The 19406-nt window shown below is 38.9% G+C and overlaps 1 protein-coding gene and 1 long non-coding RNA gene across 4 annotated transcripts in view; one reads left to right on the forward strand and one right to left on the reverse strand.

The window, feature by feature from the left end:
- Positions 1 to 19406, forward strand: part of LOC148106053 (uncharacterized) — a 74498-nt gene that overhangs the window by 5547 nt on the left and 49545 nt on the right. The window lies entirely within an intron of this gene.
- spon2b (spondin 2b, extracellular matrix protein) lies at positions 361 to 8013 on the reverse strand. The gene is made up of 6 exons (XM_006804560.3): positions 7910 to 8013; positions 6648 to 6893; positions 6065 to 6288; positions 4726 to 4917; positions 3611 to 3797; positions 361 to 1392 (listed from the first exon to the last, which is right to left on the reverse strand). The coding sequence occupies exons 2-6, from the start codon at positions 6865 to 6867 to the stop codon at positions 1214 to 1216; spliced, it is 1002 nt and encodes a 333-aa protein (XP_006804623.1). The 5' UTR covers positions 6868 to 6893; positions 7910 to 8013; the 3' UTR covers positions 361 to 1213.

Consider the following 19406-nt stretch of genomic DNA (forward strand, 5'->3'; position numbering starts at 1 on the left):
TCTATGTACATATATATTTTTGTGCAGTAGGATTTATGCTTTATAGCCTTTATGTGAAATTAATTTCTTGCTTTAAGATTTTAAACTTTGAGTTCTAAACATTTCATGAACTCTTTAATCACTGGAGATCACTTGTGTTCACTTTATGACCAACACCAACACTTCATTAGAGTGAATTCAGTCCAAAACTGTGTGAACCGAGGTCAGCTTGTCCTCTACACTCCATTGGATCCTGCAAACCCAACATCAGTAATATTAACTTAATGCATGCCTAATATTTAGAGGTGATAATCGACAGTTTTAATTAAACGACGCCACCATTTGTTTCTTGAGAAAACAGGAATCAAAGAGGAAACAGTATTGTAAGTTGTATTTACATTTTATTGACCTTTACAAAAAAAAATACACATATTTTTAGTGTTTTAGTATTTTACAAAGCAAGTTTTTCTGTTTTAACTCAGTAACGTGAAGGAATACAAATTATTTCAGATTTCATATGCTGTACACTACAGGTTAAAATCCTGTCAATAAATATATCCATTTTCTTTAGGAAAACAAGCGCAATGTTTTTTTAAACATTATGTTTTAAATTTAGGAAAGTGTATATGTCACTTTTGTTATCATATTACTTCTGCTAATGGGGCTATTGAAGCACCGTATTTCCACCTTTTCTTAGTTTGATATCATTTGTATAATTTTGGATCTTATGCCAGGATTTATTTCTAAATAAAAGCTACTGGGAGTAGCAAACAAATGTTTGTGATCTTCAGAAGTGTCAGAGCAAATCCAATTACAGTGCCAACTTGTGTTTTCAGCTCATTTTCTAATTACCAAACAGCACTGATCTCTCCCCAGACAATTTTGATAATCTGCCAAAACTGAATCGGTGTCTAATGGCTATTTTGCCAAACTACACCTCTTTAGTGCTGTCAGATCTATCAATGTGAACGGAAGATTAAGGATTTTTTTAAGGCACACTCTCCCAGTTGAACAGTCACATAATCGGCATGTATATTAGTGATTTCCACAGAAACAGTTTGGCCAGGGAGAACCGATGGAAGCTGGTTTGTGATGGTTAAACTTCTTGTGATTAAATCGCGGACCTTTTACTGTTGCTGTTGCGTCTTCGTCCTTTCCTCCCTTTTCTGGCTTTCCTCTCCTTCTTCTTTCTCCTCTCCTTCCTCTCTTTCTTTTCCCTCCTTTCCTGGCCTAGTCATAAACAGTTGTCTGGGAAACACTTCCGCTCTTCCTCCAGCAGGGGACAGGCTGCTCCATTGTTGGCTGGGTGCATTATGATGTAGCGTGTGCGGTGCTGAACGCCTGACTCTCCACATTTGCCCTTGCACAAGCCCCAGGGAGACCACACTGACACTTCACAGTCCAGAGGGGTATCTGCAGAGAAGGGCGGGTAGCATAGCAATCATATTAACAATCAGGTTTCCATTCTGCTAATTTGTTGCTCTTAAGTCTTTGCACATGACTTTAATTTTAAAGATGAGTAATATGTCGTAATCAGGAAAATCTTCTTTTCTTTTTATAACACAAAATTATTAAAGGATGTTGCCGTGCTTTGTGTGTAGGCCTTATGAACCCACATTTTCTCATTATAGACTCTTTGCACTGGTTGCACTGCTCGAGTTAATTTTAATTTTGCTTTACTTTCATTTGTAGAGTGGGTTTTTGCTCATTGTGCTTACTGTTTACAGAGTAAACAGTGCTGCTACTTAATGACTCCTCTGCAACAGATCCTGATTTAGCCCCTTATTAGGAGACACCTCAATTATAATAGAGGGTAAGGAAGCATCCTCTGACTTTCTGCTTTTTCAGCTAACCTAATAAAAATGTAATCCTTTTAAAGTCTTATCATCACATCATGTTTTTTGGTGCTTTCAGACTACTTGCTGATGTACCTCAGTCAAGCTCTTGGTGGGCTTTTATGCAGCTGATATGAATCGCAGTTGTCAGTTAGAGAGTAGAAAAGCAGAAGGATGGGAGGTTGTATGGAAGCTGCATAGATGGACATTTGGATATCAAGTGAAAGGCTGATAACTCCCCTTAAAATTTATGTTCAAGAATGACAAAGCGAAGGTTAATGTGACAAAAGGTTGCAGAAACGCAAAGATGATTTAACCTGATTTTCCATCAGTGTCTCACAGATCTAGAACAGGTGCTTACTGATCATTAAAGAAAAGCTTTGTTCAAGCTCTGGGGAGAATACACAAATATGATGGAGGGATAATGATAGGGGTAGGATAAACAGACACAAGGGTAAGATGGAGCATTGGGAACAGGGGGAGGAAACCCCAACAGATTGTTGGCCATTCTCTGTTGTTTGTTGATGGGTTGTCGGGGGAACGGTCTTGTAGTCTGTGATGCTGACTCAGACCCTTGCAGTTACCCTCAACCCTGCTTCTGATTAATGCTCTGTCAGCTCTTTTGCCAGGCCAACATGCTATCTATTACTTTTTCCCCCCTTAAAAAAACTTTTCCTGGTCAAGTCATCTATTTAGACTTTCCGTGGTGAATTATGCTTTTATAAAAGGCTGTTTTGCCCTCCCTATCACATGCATCATTCACACAAAGTTACTTGTCTGCTGCATTGCTAACTTTTAGTTTGATACAGCTTTTCCATGTACATTTTCCAAGATGTCTTTGTATTCTTCCTTTCTGTACAGAAGAGTCTTAAATAGTCTCGGAACCCACATATCCAGCTTCACCCATGAAATAAAGTCCAGTGTTTATGTCCCACTTGGCATCATGACTAAACATTTACTGTATATAATTTCTATACAGTTTTCATAAAGTACTCTTTGACATTTTTATCACACATATTTGGCTCTTATACTAGATGCCAGATGTGTTTCTGGTATTTTCTGGTACCCTGACTCTGGCTTGGCTTTTCTGGTCTTTGGTTGGAAACAATTTAGTTTGTGTGTGGCCTGTAATGTTTCCTAAATTCCCCCAAAATGAGCAAGTCCCTGCCTTATGTTAAAACCTTACATCTGAGTTTTACAAAGCATGTAGAATGCTGTATTCATTTTATTCTGTTTATACTTTTAGTTTAGCCTTTAACAACAAGTATAATATATATAGTATCAATAGAATAAGAAAGACACTATAGAGTTGGTGTTCTTCTGAAGTCTGTCTCATATGTTTGCCTAATTCAGTTATGGATGCATTCAGGGTTTGTCACCAGAATGACTTGTAGCTGCCAAGACAGTATCTTGAATGCAGAATTGGTGTGTTAACCAGAACCATTGAGGATTGGGATTAATGTAGAGTTCTCTTTCAATTGTCGCTCAGTAGATTACTCAGTTTTCAGAGAACCGGGGTTACGCGAGTAATGGTTCACGCATGGATCTGTGTTAAGACATAAAGGAGGACATGATGCCATTTAAAGACTGCTCCTAATTTTCCCATAAAAATTTATCAAAACATAGGACTCTAATGAGTGCGAAACTGAGACCAAACTGAGATGTTAACTGCCACATCCTTGAGTTCTAGCTTTTGTTATTGTGCTCTGTACTATGCTGTAAAATGCATGCTTCAAGGAAAGTAGATGAATCATATAAAAACAGAAATTCTTAATTTACTTGTTATTCAGACTTACTTATGAGCTTATCTTCAATCTCATTTCCTGTTGGCAGCTGGTTGGATTGAGTGGGCTCAATGGGCAGGCTGATGATCTGATTGGTCTTCTTTATTTTGGTCAGTGTGACCTTCGCAATGGGTGGTAGGTGCTTTAGGCGGGGGTAGAAGAAGGAATTGGCTGGGTGACTAGGGAAAGAGGAAGTGATCTGTGAAGAGGAAAATGGACAAGGAATATCTATCAAGATATGCGTTGTAACAAGCCTCTTCAGACTGATTTTGCTGCTGCGTGGGCTTACAATTGATACTAAAAGTTTAAATTACAGTTTAATAGAAAAGAAAGCTGGTATCACGGCAACAGCTGCCATATTCTTTTAATTTTTGCTGGAGGATTTAGGGAAGTATAAATGTCTTTAGGTGCTTCCTGGAGGCAGATAGTGCACACAGCTGTGTCGGTGGTGGCTTAATTACCTTTATCAACATTACTAAACCTCAAATACTCTCATATAGTTTACTAGTTACACTTTAATTGATTTTCTGTTATGTCTCACTGAACTCAGCCTGGTGATGATTTCTATATACAGTGGAACCCCGACTTACGAATACCCCATTTTTGTTTCCCTGTTTATTCATAGTCTTTTTCAGTTTTTTGTACTATTTTGACATTACTGTCTAACCAGCTAACTTAACATTTGTAACTGATGAAAAAGCCGTCTTAAATATGAAAAAAAGATGCTGGTATTGACCAGACCTAAATTATCCCTGGACCGTTGTGCTTGCAGTGTACTGATGGATAAGACTTACACCATGTTATTGGTCGAGGGATGCATTTTAAAACTTATAATTATGTTTAAATTTACCTTAAATATAGCCTTATAGTTATGTCTCTATTCTTTTTGCTTTTTCTGGTTGAAATGTGCAGAAATAAATATTCTAATTAGTGTAGTTTATTTTGTTAAAGCAGTGTTGTAATTTTTGGGCAAATTCAACAGCCGTAGAGTGTCGCTGTACATCACTTAAATACAGCATCTCTGTATGAGTCTAATAGAAACACTAATGTTTTCATTACTAGCTGTTGACAATCAGGATTTCTAAATACCTGGGTTTACTATGGATTCATGCACCTGTGCTGCCCACCTGTGTGATTTTATCCTGTGGGATGGTCTCAAAGTTGGGGGACGAGAAGGTGAACCCACTGTCAGTTCCTGCATCATATGGAAAAAGATCCACTGACACATTTTCTTTCCAGTGGTCGCCATCACACAGGTCTATACTGTCCACACCCACAAACCAGTCCGGGCTTGGGACGATCCGTACGATAAATGACAGCTGTGAATGGAGAAAGTAAAACATAAGAAGTGAGTTAAAATGTAGCCACAGGCAGAGATGAGAATAGAAAAGGAAAGAAAAACAGAATAAAATCCTTTCCAAACATCTTTCCAACATCTTCGTTCTCAAACCTCCTTCAAGGACCACTAAATACTTCTAAATCATATATGATGTCTGTGCTTTACAATGATTTATTTTATTGTGCATTAATATGCTCTTTTTTAAGCATGACATTATAGAGATTCGTAGTCTTGTACCATATCCACCACTCTACAAGTGCACTTTTGTTCCAGCATGGCTTGCTTTTATTTTGGTGACCATCTTATGTTTCCAATTGGCTTTTTCCAAGCTTAACAAATTTTCGTCAGATGTGCCAGAGGTGTTATTAGCTACCCAGAGACTCATCAGTGGGAAGTTTAACTGCAAACTTCTGCAGAGGTTACATAATTCGAAGAGACATTAATTAGACTCGTTACAGTTACAGAAGCTCGCTTTTTGGTGTAGTTTACAGGGGGAAAAAAACTGTCAGGAGCTTGTTTTATAGGAACATTTTGTTGCTGCATTAGCCTAATTAAAGAGGCATTATGCAGTTTTTCTCACAGTATAACTTCATATTATGAACAATTATCAGTAGTGTGGCAGGTAATTATTTGACTACAAAGGTTGCAATTTTGATATATATAAATATTCACATTATATATTTAAGGTTTTGGCTTTTATTACCATTGGTTATAATAACAGACACAGTTGCAATGGAGCAACATAGCAACAAAACATCTTCAGTAGAAATAATGTTCGAGTTTACACCAAATTTCTTATTTGCACTTACATGAAATTTAAATAACAGTGAAACATTGAAAACTTCACTGACACTGAAATAGTTGTAACCACTACAGTGGAAGTTATTGTATAATCTGATGTGGTGCTGATTCCTAGAATGATCATTTCCACTTTAAAACAGTTCATTTATATTATGGGCAAATTTTAAACCTGTTTGGTCTGGGTACCTATCTGTAAGGCTTTATTATTGGGCTAAACAGAGCTATGATTCTAAGTGCTTATTTGGGAATTCTGCACACCACTTTATCTATGCTGACCTGTCAGTGACAGGCCTTGCATGTACTTGATGCCCTGTTGAGAAACTTACAAAGGAGTGCCTGGCAAAGACCTCAAACTCAGTGTTCATCTGGCCTGTGCCGCCCACGACAGCGGGAGCGGAGAGGATCCCATAAACACTCTGGATGCGTTCACCGGCCGTCTCGACTTCCTTCACAAGCGTCCAAGCCTCACCTTTCTCCGTGAACTCCCTCACTCCATTGCTGGCAAACTCATTACGTTGCCACATGTGGTAGTCAGAGCTGTGGGTCACCCCTAATGGAAAAGAAAGGATGAAAAATTGTTGTTTCAGCAGGTATTAGTCTGAATAGTGAGATCATATACAGTACATCTCGGCAAAGGGAAATTAATGGAGTTCTGTGACTGTTTACTAGTGTTTTTGGTCTGAATTGGGCAGATGTATAACATCCTACTAGTGGGTAAAATGCGATACAAATAAAAAATAGGATTGTTTTTGAATAACTCTATAGTAAACAGTTGGTGCATTCCTCTTCTGATTTATTCAAAAGACATTTTACGTAGTAGCTTTCTGTTTTTCAACCACCCAATAGATCTTGCCACATTGACCTGAAAATAATGTGACCAATAACTTGCCTTAGGTTAGGTGCACTTACCAATAAGATTTGACCACTGTGCAGGAGGACGGTAGCGAGGATACTGCTTAGGAAAAGCTGCCTGGGTCCACTTGCCAGTAAATTTTAGACTATACTGGGCAGTTTCTGAAGCTGTGCACATGGGGATGTCAGTAGGGACAGGCATTGAATGAATTCCTTGGCCCAGACTTAGCATCAAGACAATCAGGTGACAGAGTGCCTCGGAGAAGGAGGTGTCCATGATAAGAGTAGATCGGGGGAGAAGACCTGAATGAGGTGCATAAAAGAAGATGGTAAAGAAGGAAGACTAGTCAGTAATAATATAGAGCTGCAAAGAAGTACCTGGTCAGTCACTACACAGAAAACACTATTTTGTACTTTTTTCTTTTATAAAGGTCTTATAACAGTGGCCTAACCATAAATATTGGTTTTCCAAATAAAAGCCTTCTCATTCTTTTTGATTCTTATCATCTTATATATTTAAGCGAGATCAGCACCAAGAAAACTGATCAGACACCATTAACATTGGGTTTAACAACTTCTTTATACAAGGGAAATTTGTTTCTAGACCGTCTTTCCACTGTTTATACTTGTTTAGCGTTGTTAAAGTGGCAGAAGGAAATTTGATATTTATTAGGATACATACAGCGAAAGTGTAATCGCACTTGAGTCTGCTAAACCATCCATCTCTGTATTATCTGCATTAAAGGTATTAAATAGAAGTAAGTTGTTATTCTTCTCCATTGGATATCTCATTATTGCCTTCCTCCAGTCATGGCTGCATCTTCCCTGAACTCTGTCATTAAAGCTCCAGCGTGGGTCTTCTGATTTAGTCTTTCAGTTAGCAGTATCACTTTCATGCTCATATGTGTTTAATGAAGAGTTCAAGTGCTGCATCCCTGCTTCTCAGAGGGTATATAAATGAACAGCTTTCACATAGATTGCAACACATTTTTAGTATTTAACCCTGAGCAAGTAAGACACTTTATCTTGACACATTCTTTTAAAATTCCGTTCTTAATTTAAATATTTACAATTAAATTAAAAATGGCTACATTTACATTTTTTTTCATTGTTGCTTACTCTGAATATGTTATCACTTAAATACTTTGTAATTGTTTAAAAGTCCTGTGTCTTAAAAGCTGTTAGTAGCTTACAGCTCTGTAGCTACCTATGGTTCAACTCTTACATCCATCAATTTGTGTAGATTAGTAGTCTAAGCAGTCTTTTAGCTGGAAGGCCATGCAGAAACAGGGTAAATGTGTGCTGTAGAAACTACTCACTGGGTTTGCTCAGGGTTCCAGATGAATGAAGGACTGCAGCTGAGTGGAGCAGAGGGCTGAAGGTGAAGAGAAGGGGAGAGGAGAGCTGTGGATGTGGCTGTCGGGACGAGTGACTGCAAAGTTCCAAGTCCTTTTCCGCCTATTTATGTGTTTTAGGAGTTTCACCCCTCACTTTCCTCCCCTCCTTTCCCCTATTTCCCCCCCTCTTGGGCTCCACTCCCCTCTCCAGCTTGCTCCACGCTTTCACTCAGTCTCTATCTTCATGCAAATGACTTCCTTGGCCCCTTCATGCCCTTTGACTTTGGCTCTCCCTCCTTCACCCGCCTCCTCCTCTCTCCCGTACTCTTTATAAGTATCCCATTAAATGAATAATGCGTTCAGCAGTTCTGCATGCACTGCCAGGGGTCCGATGCAGTCCGTGGTTAGAGTGTCAGTTCACAGTTTGATACTGTAGCTCTCTAAACCTACATATATGACTAATGAGGTTAATGGTGTACTTATTCTCTAACGGTTTCTTGGTCACGTTTTTGAATTTCAGTTGAGCTACTAGATCCAGTCCCAGTGCTGCTTTTTAACTCATGTAGGAAGCTTTATTGCCTCTGTCAGTGTCAATTTGCATACTTTCTTTAATGTGTTTTTCAGGGGCTTATAAAGTCAGTCAGCATTATATTACAAAATGCAGAGGAATTACAGGGTTTCAGACACAACAAGATTGTGTTTTTGGTGGCTAGTGGTAAGTGATTGGCAAAAAACTTACTGATCTAGTATAGTCAGTGGTTTAAGAAGTTGTGCTTAAGTTGTACTTGAAAAGTGATGAGCTATGTTTTGTATTAAACTGTATAAATTGTATTGAGCTGTTGCAATTATTACCATGATTGGTCACCTTTGTTCAGAGAGCTACTTTTCCGAACTAACGTGAGTATTTCTGGAAGATTTTACATTAATTGTAACAGTGTCATGATTCTTTGTTATTATTTTCTGAACACTTTTAGAACAACTCTCATGTTTTCTACAAAAAATATGATAAGCATTGAGTGTTTTTGATCAAACTTTGGCTTAAACTGGCTCTAAATAACTGTTGTTAAATATGCTTTAGTTCCACGCCTTTAGGAAACCAAAATAACAGTTGCAGTTTTCTCCCATTGTGTTAGTCTCCCAGTCAGCTTACAGAGCATACTTTAGTATTTGTATGCAAGATACTTTTTACTTTTGTTTGGTCAAATATTTAGTCTAAGCCAGATTTCTGAGGTCATTTTGTTATGTCTCTGTGTTTGTATGTGTGTGGGTGGAGGTTGGGGGTGTGGTACTTGACTTGCTGAACTTGGAGGTGACAGACTCACACTCACGTGCAAACACAAAAATATGTTGGCATGCTGAATCAGCCCACATGTAATGATTTCCATATGGTCACGTTTCTTTAAAACAAAAAACCTCAACCAAAACACCTACACACATACAGACACACACACACAGACCAGTTGCCTTTAATTTTTTGGCCTGTAGAATTCAGTCTGCTTTGACCCAGTAACATTTGAAAAGGAAAAGTTAACTCATTACCACCCTCATAACCCAAGCTGACAATGGTGGAGTGTGCTCAAGTAATTATGGCAAAGCATCAAGTGACTCAGGATGGGGAAGAAGTGCTGCTGACTTAGCTGAGGATATAGTCAGGTAGTGGAAGTAACCCCTTGGAGATCTCCTCAATCCCACTGACACTTTCTATAATGAAAGCAGTGTGGAGACAAGGGGGATGACTGGCATAGTCACACAGTTCTTTAATGGTAAAACCACAGGGGAGGAGGAGGTTCACCCTGAATTCTGAAAAGCTCTGGAGTTTGTTGGGAAGTCCTGGTTGGCACATCTCTGCAGTGTTGCGTGGGGTGGCGGTGCTGGATTGGCAGACTAGGGGGGATGGTTCCATTTAAAAGGTCATAGTCGCAGAACAGTGGACCAGTTCTTTATCCTGGATATCCTGGATTGGATAATATTCAAGGGTGTGTGTGAGGTTACCCAACCAGTCCTCAGGTGTTTTGGGAATTTGAAGAAGGCATTTGACCAAGTCACTCAAGATATCGTATGAGGGGAACTACAGGAGTATGGCTAGTTGCAAACTACAGCAAAAGCCAATGCATGTTGGATTTCTCCAGGGCTGCACTTTGTCACCAATTCTGTTTATAATTCTTATAATTATAATACTCTGCTGTAGCCAAGTGGTACAGGGTCTGTGCTTTGATGGTCTCAAGATATTGTCTTTGGTTTTTGTGGTTCTGTTAATCTGTTGATGTGGTTTTGGTGGCATCACCTGGCTTCATCAGGTGATGGCCTCCAGTTTGAGTATCTCAGGGTTTTATTCACAAGCGAGTGGAGGATGAGATTTACAGATGGATTAGTTATATTGGATTATTATATTGTTTATTGTCCTTTTTGAAATTCCATTTGTGTTTTGTGGCAGCTGTCAGAGAAATATAAACTAAAACAATAAAGAGGTTATTGTTACAGACATTACTGAGATTAAAAACAAGAAGGTGCTGCAGAAATGTGGAGCTGTCGCTCAGGTGGTAAAACAGGTCATCTGGAAGGATGGAAGGTTGGTGGTTCGCTCCCTGTCTGTTCCAGTCTGCATGCCAAAAGCCCTTAGACAAGATACTACCCCCAAGTTGCTAGTATGAATGCATGTGAATGTTAGATAGAAAGCACTTAGAGTGGTTGTGTGAGTGCTCATATCTCTAAAACCATTTTTACAATGAAAGTATAAATAAAGGCCTTTTGAGAAAATGGTGGGCAAGGGATGTTGATATTTTTGCATTAGAGAGAAATGCAAACACTGTCCAAGTTCAAGTTGTTTTTATATTGTTGTCTCTTCTGTTACTGTGGGACGCTGTGGACACACCCATGTCAGCTCTACTTTTTCATCATATAAGGTCGACCCTGACTAGCTGGCCTTGATTTAGAAACACACAGGTCTGACATGTAAGTCTGCTTATGTAGAAAGAAAATCAAGAATCGAGGAAAAAACATTCAGAAAAGACAACAAGGGCCTCCAGCCAAAGTCGGTCGCATGTTAAGTAAAGGATATAGGCACATATTGTGGTATGGAGGTGGGCGTATTCTATAAATTTCTAAGACTCCAGGACTCTGAAGTTAAGAGTAATATGGCAATTTTGAAGACCAAGTTCTTCTTAAATGAATTGAAGAATTAATAAAATAGACGGTGTAATTCACAGATTGTGGAATTTGGCAACTGGCAAACAAAAAATAAAACAATGTCACGTTATGTTGTGAGTTTATTTACAGTCAGCTTATGAAAAAGGAATATTTACCCTGCTAGGATTGTTGTTGATACTTTCACTTTGTGAAATGTAATTTTTGGGAATATTCATTAATATATTTTTCAATTAATGTTGCTGGGTTCTTACAAAAAAAAGCAATCTATATGAAACACTATAATATTCTTCAACAACTATGAATATGCAGTCTTGTAAAAAAGAAAGACTAGAATTATGTGTAATCAGACAGACGTGCAACCTTCAGAGACATTGCAAAAAGCCAATGACAAACTGACTCATTGACTGTACCATTGCAGTCATTGAGTCAACCACAAACTCCATTGTATACAGAATACAATGAGAAAAAAAGAATCAAGTTGCTGGTCCAGTCAAAATCCAGATGTCAACTTGAATGAAATGCTGTGGCAGGACTTTAAGAGAGCTGTGCATAAATGAACAACTGGAAACTTGAATAAACTGAAGCAATGCTGTAAAGAAGAGTGGGCCAAAAGTCCTCCATAATAATGTGAGAGCCCAAACGTTACTTCAAGTTATTGCTGCTAAATGGTTTAATAACCCTATTAAACCATTTAGCAGCTTAGATTTGCTTAAATTTAAGCACTATTTTAATAATTAAATCATTTGTGATTAATTATGAACCTGTCAGGCACTGTCCCAATTATTCTTGGAAGGACACACACATTGATTGCACTACACTCACTAGTGACAAATGGAGTGTGAATGTTTCGCTCTGGGAATTTATAGCACAACAGAGGGAAAAGTGGATGATTTTTTTCTTTATCTTGCATGCCAAAAGTCAGATCATCCAGTACACTTTTCACCCCTGGCTGCACCCAGTGGCCTGCCTAGTGCTCATATCAGGTTATGAAACAGATTCAGTCTTTTTATGACACAAACTTTGATGGCTAAGAAATATTATCCAAACGTGGTTTACAAGCTGGAATTGGTTTTGCAGCCAAGTAACATCACTGAACTTTCTAGCAGAAAGTAAGAAACAGAGTTGAACACATTGATTTCAGCGACTGGGTAAAGATATTGAAGGCCCCCTGAGGCAAACCATGAGGCAATCCAATGGACCGTACAAACTGCAAACAAAATAACAGAGATGTTATTGTTTGGTCCGTCGCCAGGGTTGCTGTAGTGACACAATGTGAGGTCATTGTTTTGTCTTCCTGGCTTCATCTAAGAAATATCCGCAATCAGACATGCACATGTGGACACAAACAAATCTAGTCTCGTGTGTCAGGACATGAACACACAGAGATGCGTGCGGTGCTTCACATGAAAGCTTGTAATAAATTAAAACAAAAGTCGCATCAGTCGTTCATTATATATATTTATATATATATTTGACCTGTTCCTTTTCGAGCTGAAACCTTTCCTCACCATGTCTGTGAAGGTTCTCAGTCATCCAGGTCATCGTACTCTAAGGAGCTTGCAAAGAAAAGCGTCTGGACTTCTTTGAGTTGCTTGAAGACGTTTCACCTCTCATCTGAGAAGCTTCTTCAGTTCTAAGGTCAAATGGTGGAGAGTCCCAGATTTATAATCCCAGATATATAATGCTATATATAATCCAGTTTTGACATCCCTTCCCAGACACCTTAACGCCCACTCACATCCTGGGCCATTTGACCTCAGGAAATCACATGATAGGGTGGGGCCAGATTTCACAATGAGCTCACCCGAAACCCTGGCTGATTGTGACCCACACCCGCTTTCACACCTTGGCTCATGTGATTAGGTAGAGGATCATCAGGGGGTCCTTTTGTCCCTCTTTGGGGGGAAACTCCCACTGGGTTTATATCTGGGACTCTCCACCATTTGACCTTAGAACTGAAGAAGCTTCTCGGATGAGAGGTGAAACGTCTTCAAGTAACTTAAAGAAGTCCAGATGCTTTTCTTTCCAAGCTCCTTAGACCCTTTCCTCACCATATAACCTTTTTCACACTGTTCTCTTAACAAGCCTTCACTCAGCATGTCCCCAGGTCCTTGTTGTTGTAATAATCGCTGTTGAGCTGTGCCTGTGCATTAATTTGCACATTATTGGATAAATTGCGCATATGCGTGTGTGTGTGTAAGCGCGTGCCCCGTCTAATGGATGCAGCAGGTCAGCTCAGAAAGAAGAGACAAGTTTGATTGTGGTATTTTGTATCTATGTAGCACATGGCTTGCTGACATATGGCTGCAGTACTATCAGAGTCCCAGATTTATTTACATGATGACACAAACATATAACCCATTTGTATGTCTTTCTGAAATTGCTACTTGTTTTAAATCACTGAGATCTTAAATTTGGATTCTTATAATGATAATTCTAAAAAAAAGTTTCATCGCATAAACCCTCTGACCTACCTTAACTCTGTAATGAATCATTCATGATTCCTACCGTTTGCCTCCACAGGAGCAGAATATTATAACTGACTTTGTTGAATGTTTGTGCAATCAATCATCATAACCCACCACATTCAGACAAGCCAATATTAGATGTCGAGACCAAAGCGATTTATATCTGAGAATTATGGATGAACAGCTCTGTTTAGAGTATTAGGTGACAGAAGAGTATTAAAACACAACACATGAATTTACCACAAGGAACGCACAGCTGCTGAGCTTGCTGTTCCTGCTTCCTCTTACTCGATTTTGTGTCTTTTGTGGCAATTTTCGAGGAGTTGGCACCTGGATTGCGTCGTCTAGGTTTTGTTGGAAGGCTTTTAAAAGCTTCACAGAGAGCATTTGCACAAGGGTAACTTCAAATAGACATAAGGGTTCATGTGGAGGAGAGAAGCGCTGTGGTTAGTGACTCATGTGATTTTCTTCTTAGTTGCAATAACATTTGCTATTTCCATTTTTTGGCAAGCCTTTCTTTGTCTTCTTAGAGAGCTTGCATTGTGCGAGTAACTGTTGGTGGCTATAAAACCCTAAAGAGAAATTATATATGAAAAATTGCAAAAAAAACTGCATCAGATGGCCACTAGGTGTACTTTAAAATTCTGAAATGCCTCCATGACCTGAGTGCCAGATCCTGAAATTGTTGGTTGGCAAGCCCTCATTTCATGAAGTACAGTATCCCTTATCAATAAATAAATCCCTCATAAATAAATACTTGTTTTGTCTTCTCTCGTTCTTTGTCTTTTGTTCAACCATATCTGCCATAGGAGTAGGAGACACTTTTAACTGGCCCATGAAAAGGTCACAGTACTTTTTCTTGTGGGGACATTCAAAAATGAGGTCTCATTTGATTTTAATGAGGCTTGCTCACAGGTTAAAAGGCAACATTTATCATTAGTTTGAGTACTTAAATCTATGTTTAATACCAAAGGTTATTTACTGGCAAAAATATCTACAAACTATAATCATTTTCATGCTCCATGTTGGTACTTAGATCAAAATCCTTTGCAGAATTCATGGCCATTACCGAATGCTGTTTTTAGTCTCTTGAGACCCTCTGATAGGCATTTACTGCAGCCACCTACAGTTGTTGCTTGTTTGTTGGTATTTCTGCATTCAGTTTTGCATTTAATAACTGAAAGGTGGGCTCCAATGGGTTCAAATTAGATGATTGACTTGACCATTAAAGAATACCCTTACCTTGAGAAACTCTATGTTTGACGCATTCCATTTCCATCATAGTCTTGAAAGCATCTTTTAGTTGTGACCTAGACAATGATATGCCTACCTCTTCAGGGCTTGCAAAATCGCTAGCCCGACGACCCGGAGCTAGCGATATCTCCGGTCGGGCGACCAAAATCTATATCAGCCCCGCCCGTCGGGCTATATAACAACCCAACGGGCGGGGCTGAGATAGATTTTGGTCGCCCGACCGGAGATATCGCTAGCTCCGGGACGTCGGGCTAGCAATTTTGCGAGCCCTGCTCTTTGACAGTGTTCTTTGTTAGACGTCAAGTTGTTTTTCTTAACCATAGAAAATAACAGTCATCATGCATTTCAGTTTCCTTCTGTGGTTTCTCAGGCCTGTTGGTGTTGCCGAGCTAGCCACTGCGTTCCATTAATACATTCAGTTATTCAGTTGAAATCAACTCAAGAACTTTTATGTTCTTCATTTTTCATGGAATAAAAACAGATGTCATCTCGCCATGAAAATGGATCTCCAATTAATTTTGATCCTTCATGGGTGTCTGTATATAAGAATGACTATTACTTCAGAAACAGTTATTACTTTTGTTAAAATCCTTGAACCAAAACTGAAAGTCTGCACTTCATTTGTATCTTAATTTATTTATTTAAATCTACAAATACAACACAGCTACAAAAATTGTGCTACTATTGAAAAAAAAAAAAAAAAAAAAAAAAAAAAAATGATGGTCGAACCAATAAGGAGTTAGGAAGATTTATGTATCGGTTTCCCTTTTTCTTCCTTTTTGTTTTTTGTTTTTGAATAGGTCATGGCTGATGTTTTAATATATCATTACACTTTGTGCCCTTTTGCCATTACAGAGTTACAGAGCTGGCCATTTAAAATGTTTTGAAAGAGTAAGTCTAATTTTTATTACTGTTACTGCAGTTTTATGTCTTCATAGTCTTGTGTCTTTATTTGTCTTTCTCTGACTGTATTTCAATATTTTACCCTCCTGCTGGTTTTGTCTGTCTACCCGTTTGGAGCTTCTCATTCTCGTTTCCCTCTTTTCTCTCCCGCTGTCTCCTCTGACGCACTAAAGTAAGATCCCATCATGTTTTTCCCATCATGCTCTCCTCCCACCCTGTGGTGAGGCAGTGAACCCCCAGCCGGAGGTATAAAGGACATGATTTACAGGGCTCCTTTGCAGCAAAAGAAAAAAGAAAAAAAGACATAAAAAGAGAGATCAGTTTTCCAGCACAGTAGCCCTGGGCTTCAATGCAGGTTTCACTCATCAATGTTTTTGGGGTCTTTTTGTTTTTTTTACTTGATATATGTCAGTTCAACAACGACATGGTGTGGTCCAATTTTGTCATCCTGCAAAAGTGCCAAAATGCATTTCCACAGGAGAAGAAAACAATGTTAAAGCTGGTTTTGGTTTTCTCCATATGGGTTCTGTTGACATATCTGGATGGTAAATGGACTGGTTCTTATATAGCGCTTTTCTACTCTTCTGAGCACTCAAAGCGCTTTACACAACTTGCGCATTCACCCATTCGCACCTATTCGCACAAGCACATTGATCTAAGTGCTTTCTAAGTAACATTCACACACATTCATACTCGATGGATGCATCGGAGAGCAATTTGGGGTGCCCCATGGACAACCAAATGAGGGAGGAAGTGGGAACAACAGTTAAACATTAAGGCCCAGTGCTGAGTTATTGACACTCAGTGATGCTGTGGTTTAAAAGAAACCATGGGATGTGAAGTCCCAGTTAAATGAAGTCTCGTTTTTTTCTCTTGTGTAGCAAAAACGTATACATACATAAATATATACAGTGTGAAGCTGAACTGTGCAGCCTTCTACACGTTGAAGAAGAGATCAAAGGTAAATGACCTGATTTTTAAATAGATAGTGTCCTGGAAAGCTGTCTGCAAGGATATCATTAATGTGAATTAGCAGTGGAGCTGGGTTGCTTTTACTCTGAGATGACAAAATCAAAATAAAATGTGGACTTACATAACTGCCAGTGGAATTCTGTTTTGATCAGACAATATTGGCGTTGAAGTCAATATTTCTCAGAAGTAAGTACTAGATGTTTGGTAGTCTGGAATAGAGGAAAATTCTTTCTGAAAAACATCACACAGTGGCTGTTTTAGTTAATAATATTTTGAATTACTAATCCAAGATACCAGTTAACCCTGGAATGTTTTTTATTTTGTAGAACCTTGGAAGCATATCACGATGTTTTTAACAAATAGAGGTAACACTACGAAGTCTTCCAGAATAAATGCTATCTTCTGATATTGATGTAGTTATACATTATGATCAGTTATGAGTTTGAAGCCAATCACTGATTCTGTTTAATAGTACAAAAATCTAGCCTGGAAGTTGGAGCAGGAGATCTGTAGCTAGAAAGTCAAGAATTTACATTCTGGACAGACTTAAGAAGAAAAAATCAACAAAAGTTTCTAATCCCTAAGCAACAAAGACATTTTAACCCCAGCTGGTCAGCTGGAGTAGGTCCATGGTCAATAGCAGAAGACTGTTTACACTGGAAAGCTGAAAGGTGTCAATTTGTAGAGGTAAAAAGCCTGACGTTTTCTCTCCAGACTCTTATGTGGTATAAATATCTAATTGTGCTTGTTTAGTTCGACTGGGATGAGATGTGGATTTCCTTATGGATGTTGTTATTGTGACCAAGATCTTCAATGTTATTTCAGTTCAAACCTGAAATGCTACAGATTGCTTCTACTGTATTCTTCTGGCAATGCGAACTGCATGTCAATCTCGTGGTCCACTCTTTTCTGGTTGAGAACCATGGTCTTGGATTTGGAAATGTTCATTCTCATTCTTGCCGCTTCACACTCAGCTCTAAACCGCATCAGTGCAAACTGAACCACTGCTGAACTACAGTTTGCAAATAAAAGGCCACCAAAGTGGAGACTCTTTATAACCTGACTATCCCTCGATGTTTTATCCTTAAAAACCGTAAGCAGAATTGGTAAAAGGGACCACCATCCACAGGAGGATGGACCCATGTAGCTTCTGTGGGCTTAGCCTCACTAGGTCCCATGGGCTAAGTCCCAGCCAACAGACGCTTACCCTAGAACTTCTGCTCAAGGCCTACTTCAAGGGTAGGACCGCAGTAATCCTATCCCAGGCAGGGTACACTGGACCCATGAGTCTTTACTCCATGTTGAATAAAAACTCTAGGGTCCAGTGTACTGTGCCCAAGGTTACAAAGCGGATGAGCAGTTGAAATGTTCTCCATTTGTCCCATATGTGTTGACCTTTTTTTTGCACATTATATACATTATTCTGTTTCTATTTATTTGCTATGATTTGCTATTTGTCAAGTAACATTGCTGCACTCACTATCCCGGGTTTGTTTGTGTAAGCGTTCTGTTGCTGGCAAATCAAACATTCTGCAAATTAAGACAAATACTCAGTTACGTTTCTTTATACTTTGTTATGTTACAGATTAAGTCATTTGTTTATACTTTGTTTATACTATAATTTGTTTGTCTTTTCAGTCTTCATGAGGGTCAGGTGTGGGGAAACGCCCGCTTGGCATTTCCTCATTTTAAAATCCTGATGATGTCACACATGACATCAGCAGGACAAACCAAGTGGAGGGCTTTCTTTTTTTCATAGAGATGCTTCTTTTTGTTTGTGCTAAGGTTTAAATGGATTTGTTGAATGTTTTTCTTTTCATTAATACTGCCATTTAGTTGTGTAAATGTGCATATTAGAAGTGTGAAGAGATTTTGTGTTTTTAGATCATCTGTGTAGAGTTTTAGATCCCTCAGCTTGAGTGAGGGTACTGGCTGGGCAATTGGAGGGAAAGTGATGGCCCTATTTAAAGCCAGTCTCTCTCCCTTTGGAAACCTGACATGTCTGTGTAGTCTGCTTCCCTACCACCTTCCTTGATGTTCGAGTCTGACTACTTCACACTTGGATACCAGTAAGGCTTCAGTATAGGAAATTCAGCTGCTTTGATTGACAGGTATGCTGACAAAGAGAGCTGTAAGCTGATCGGTTTGTGCTAGTCCTCATGTCTGCGATTCGAGTCACTCAACTGGATGATGTTTGTGGTGTTTTGCCATTTGGAGCATTTTAAATGGAATTACTGGCAAATGATGTGGTTTGCTGTGTGATACAGACTCTCTGCAAAGTTGTGCTTCAGTTTTTAGTGAGTGAAATTCAAGTATTATGCTATTAAGCACTAATTCACAGACATATGTTGGGAAGATTAGGGAGGTTACCATGCTCCTATGCAATCAGACACACACTGTGTGCTGCTCAACATCTCATCTCTCTTGTCATTTGAAAAACAACAACACCCAGACAGACATTCCTCATGAATAAAACCACTGTGAAGTTGTGTCAGGCTGAGCCTATAAATTTTACTGCTGGAAACAAACCAGTATATCTGTGCTCCAGTGTCAAAACAAACCCCAAACACCCATTAAGGCTTTTACATATGGAAACACAACAAGAAACAAAGTAATTACAGATCTAACAAATGTTATGAGAAACTGAAAATATGCAACTAAACTAAAATAGATGATAAATAAACCTGAGTGACAGTACTAATATAAAGGCAGGCAGGTAAGCAAACAAAGATGAC

Source organism: Neolamprologus brichardi, chromosome 2 (assembly GCF_056152115.1).
Source record: "Neolamprologus brichardi isolate AB-2024 chromosome 2, ASM5615211v1, whole genome shotgun sequence".
NCBI classification, from domain to species: Eukaryota; Metazoa; Chordata; class Actinopteri; order Cichliformes; family Cichlidae; genus Neolamprologus; species Neolamprologus brichardi.

Bases quoted from the DNA above. Each gene is read 5' to 3' on its own strand.
- spon2b (XM_006804560.3), bottom strand. From the start codon at position 6,867: ATGGACACCTCCTTCTCCGAGGCACTCTGTCACCTGATTGTCTTGATG. The intron at 6,289-6,647 runs GTAAGTGCACCT...CTTTTCCATTAG, and splicing joins ACAGTGGTCAAATCTTATTG to GGGTGACCCACAGCTCTGAC. The intron at 1,393-3,610 runs GTAAGTCTGAAT...CCTTCTCTGCAG, and splicing joins GATTGAAGATAAGCTCATAA to ATACCCCTCTGGACTGTGAA.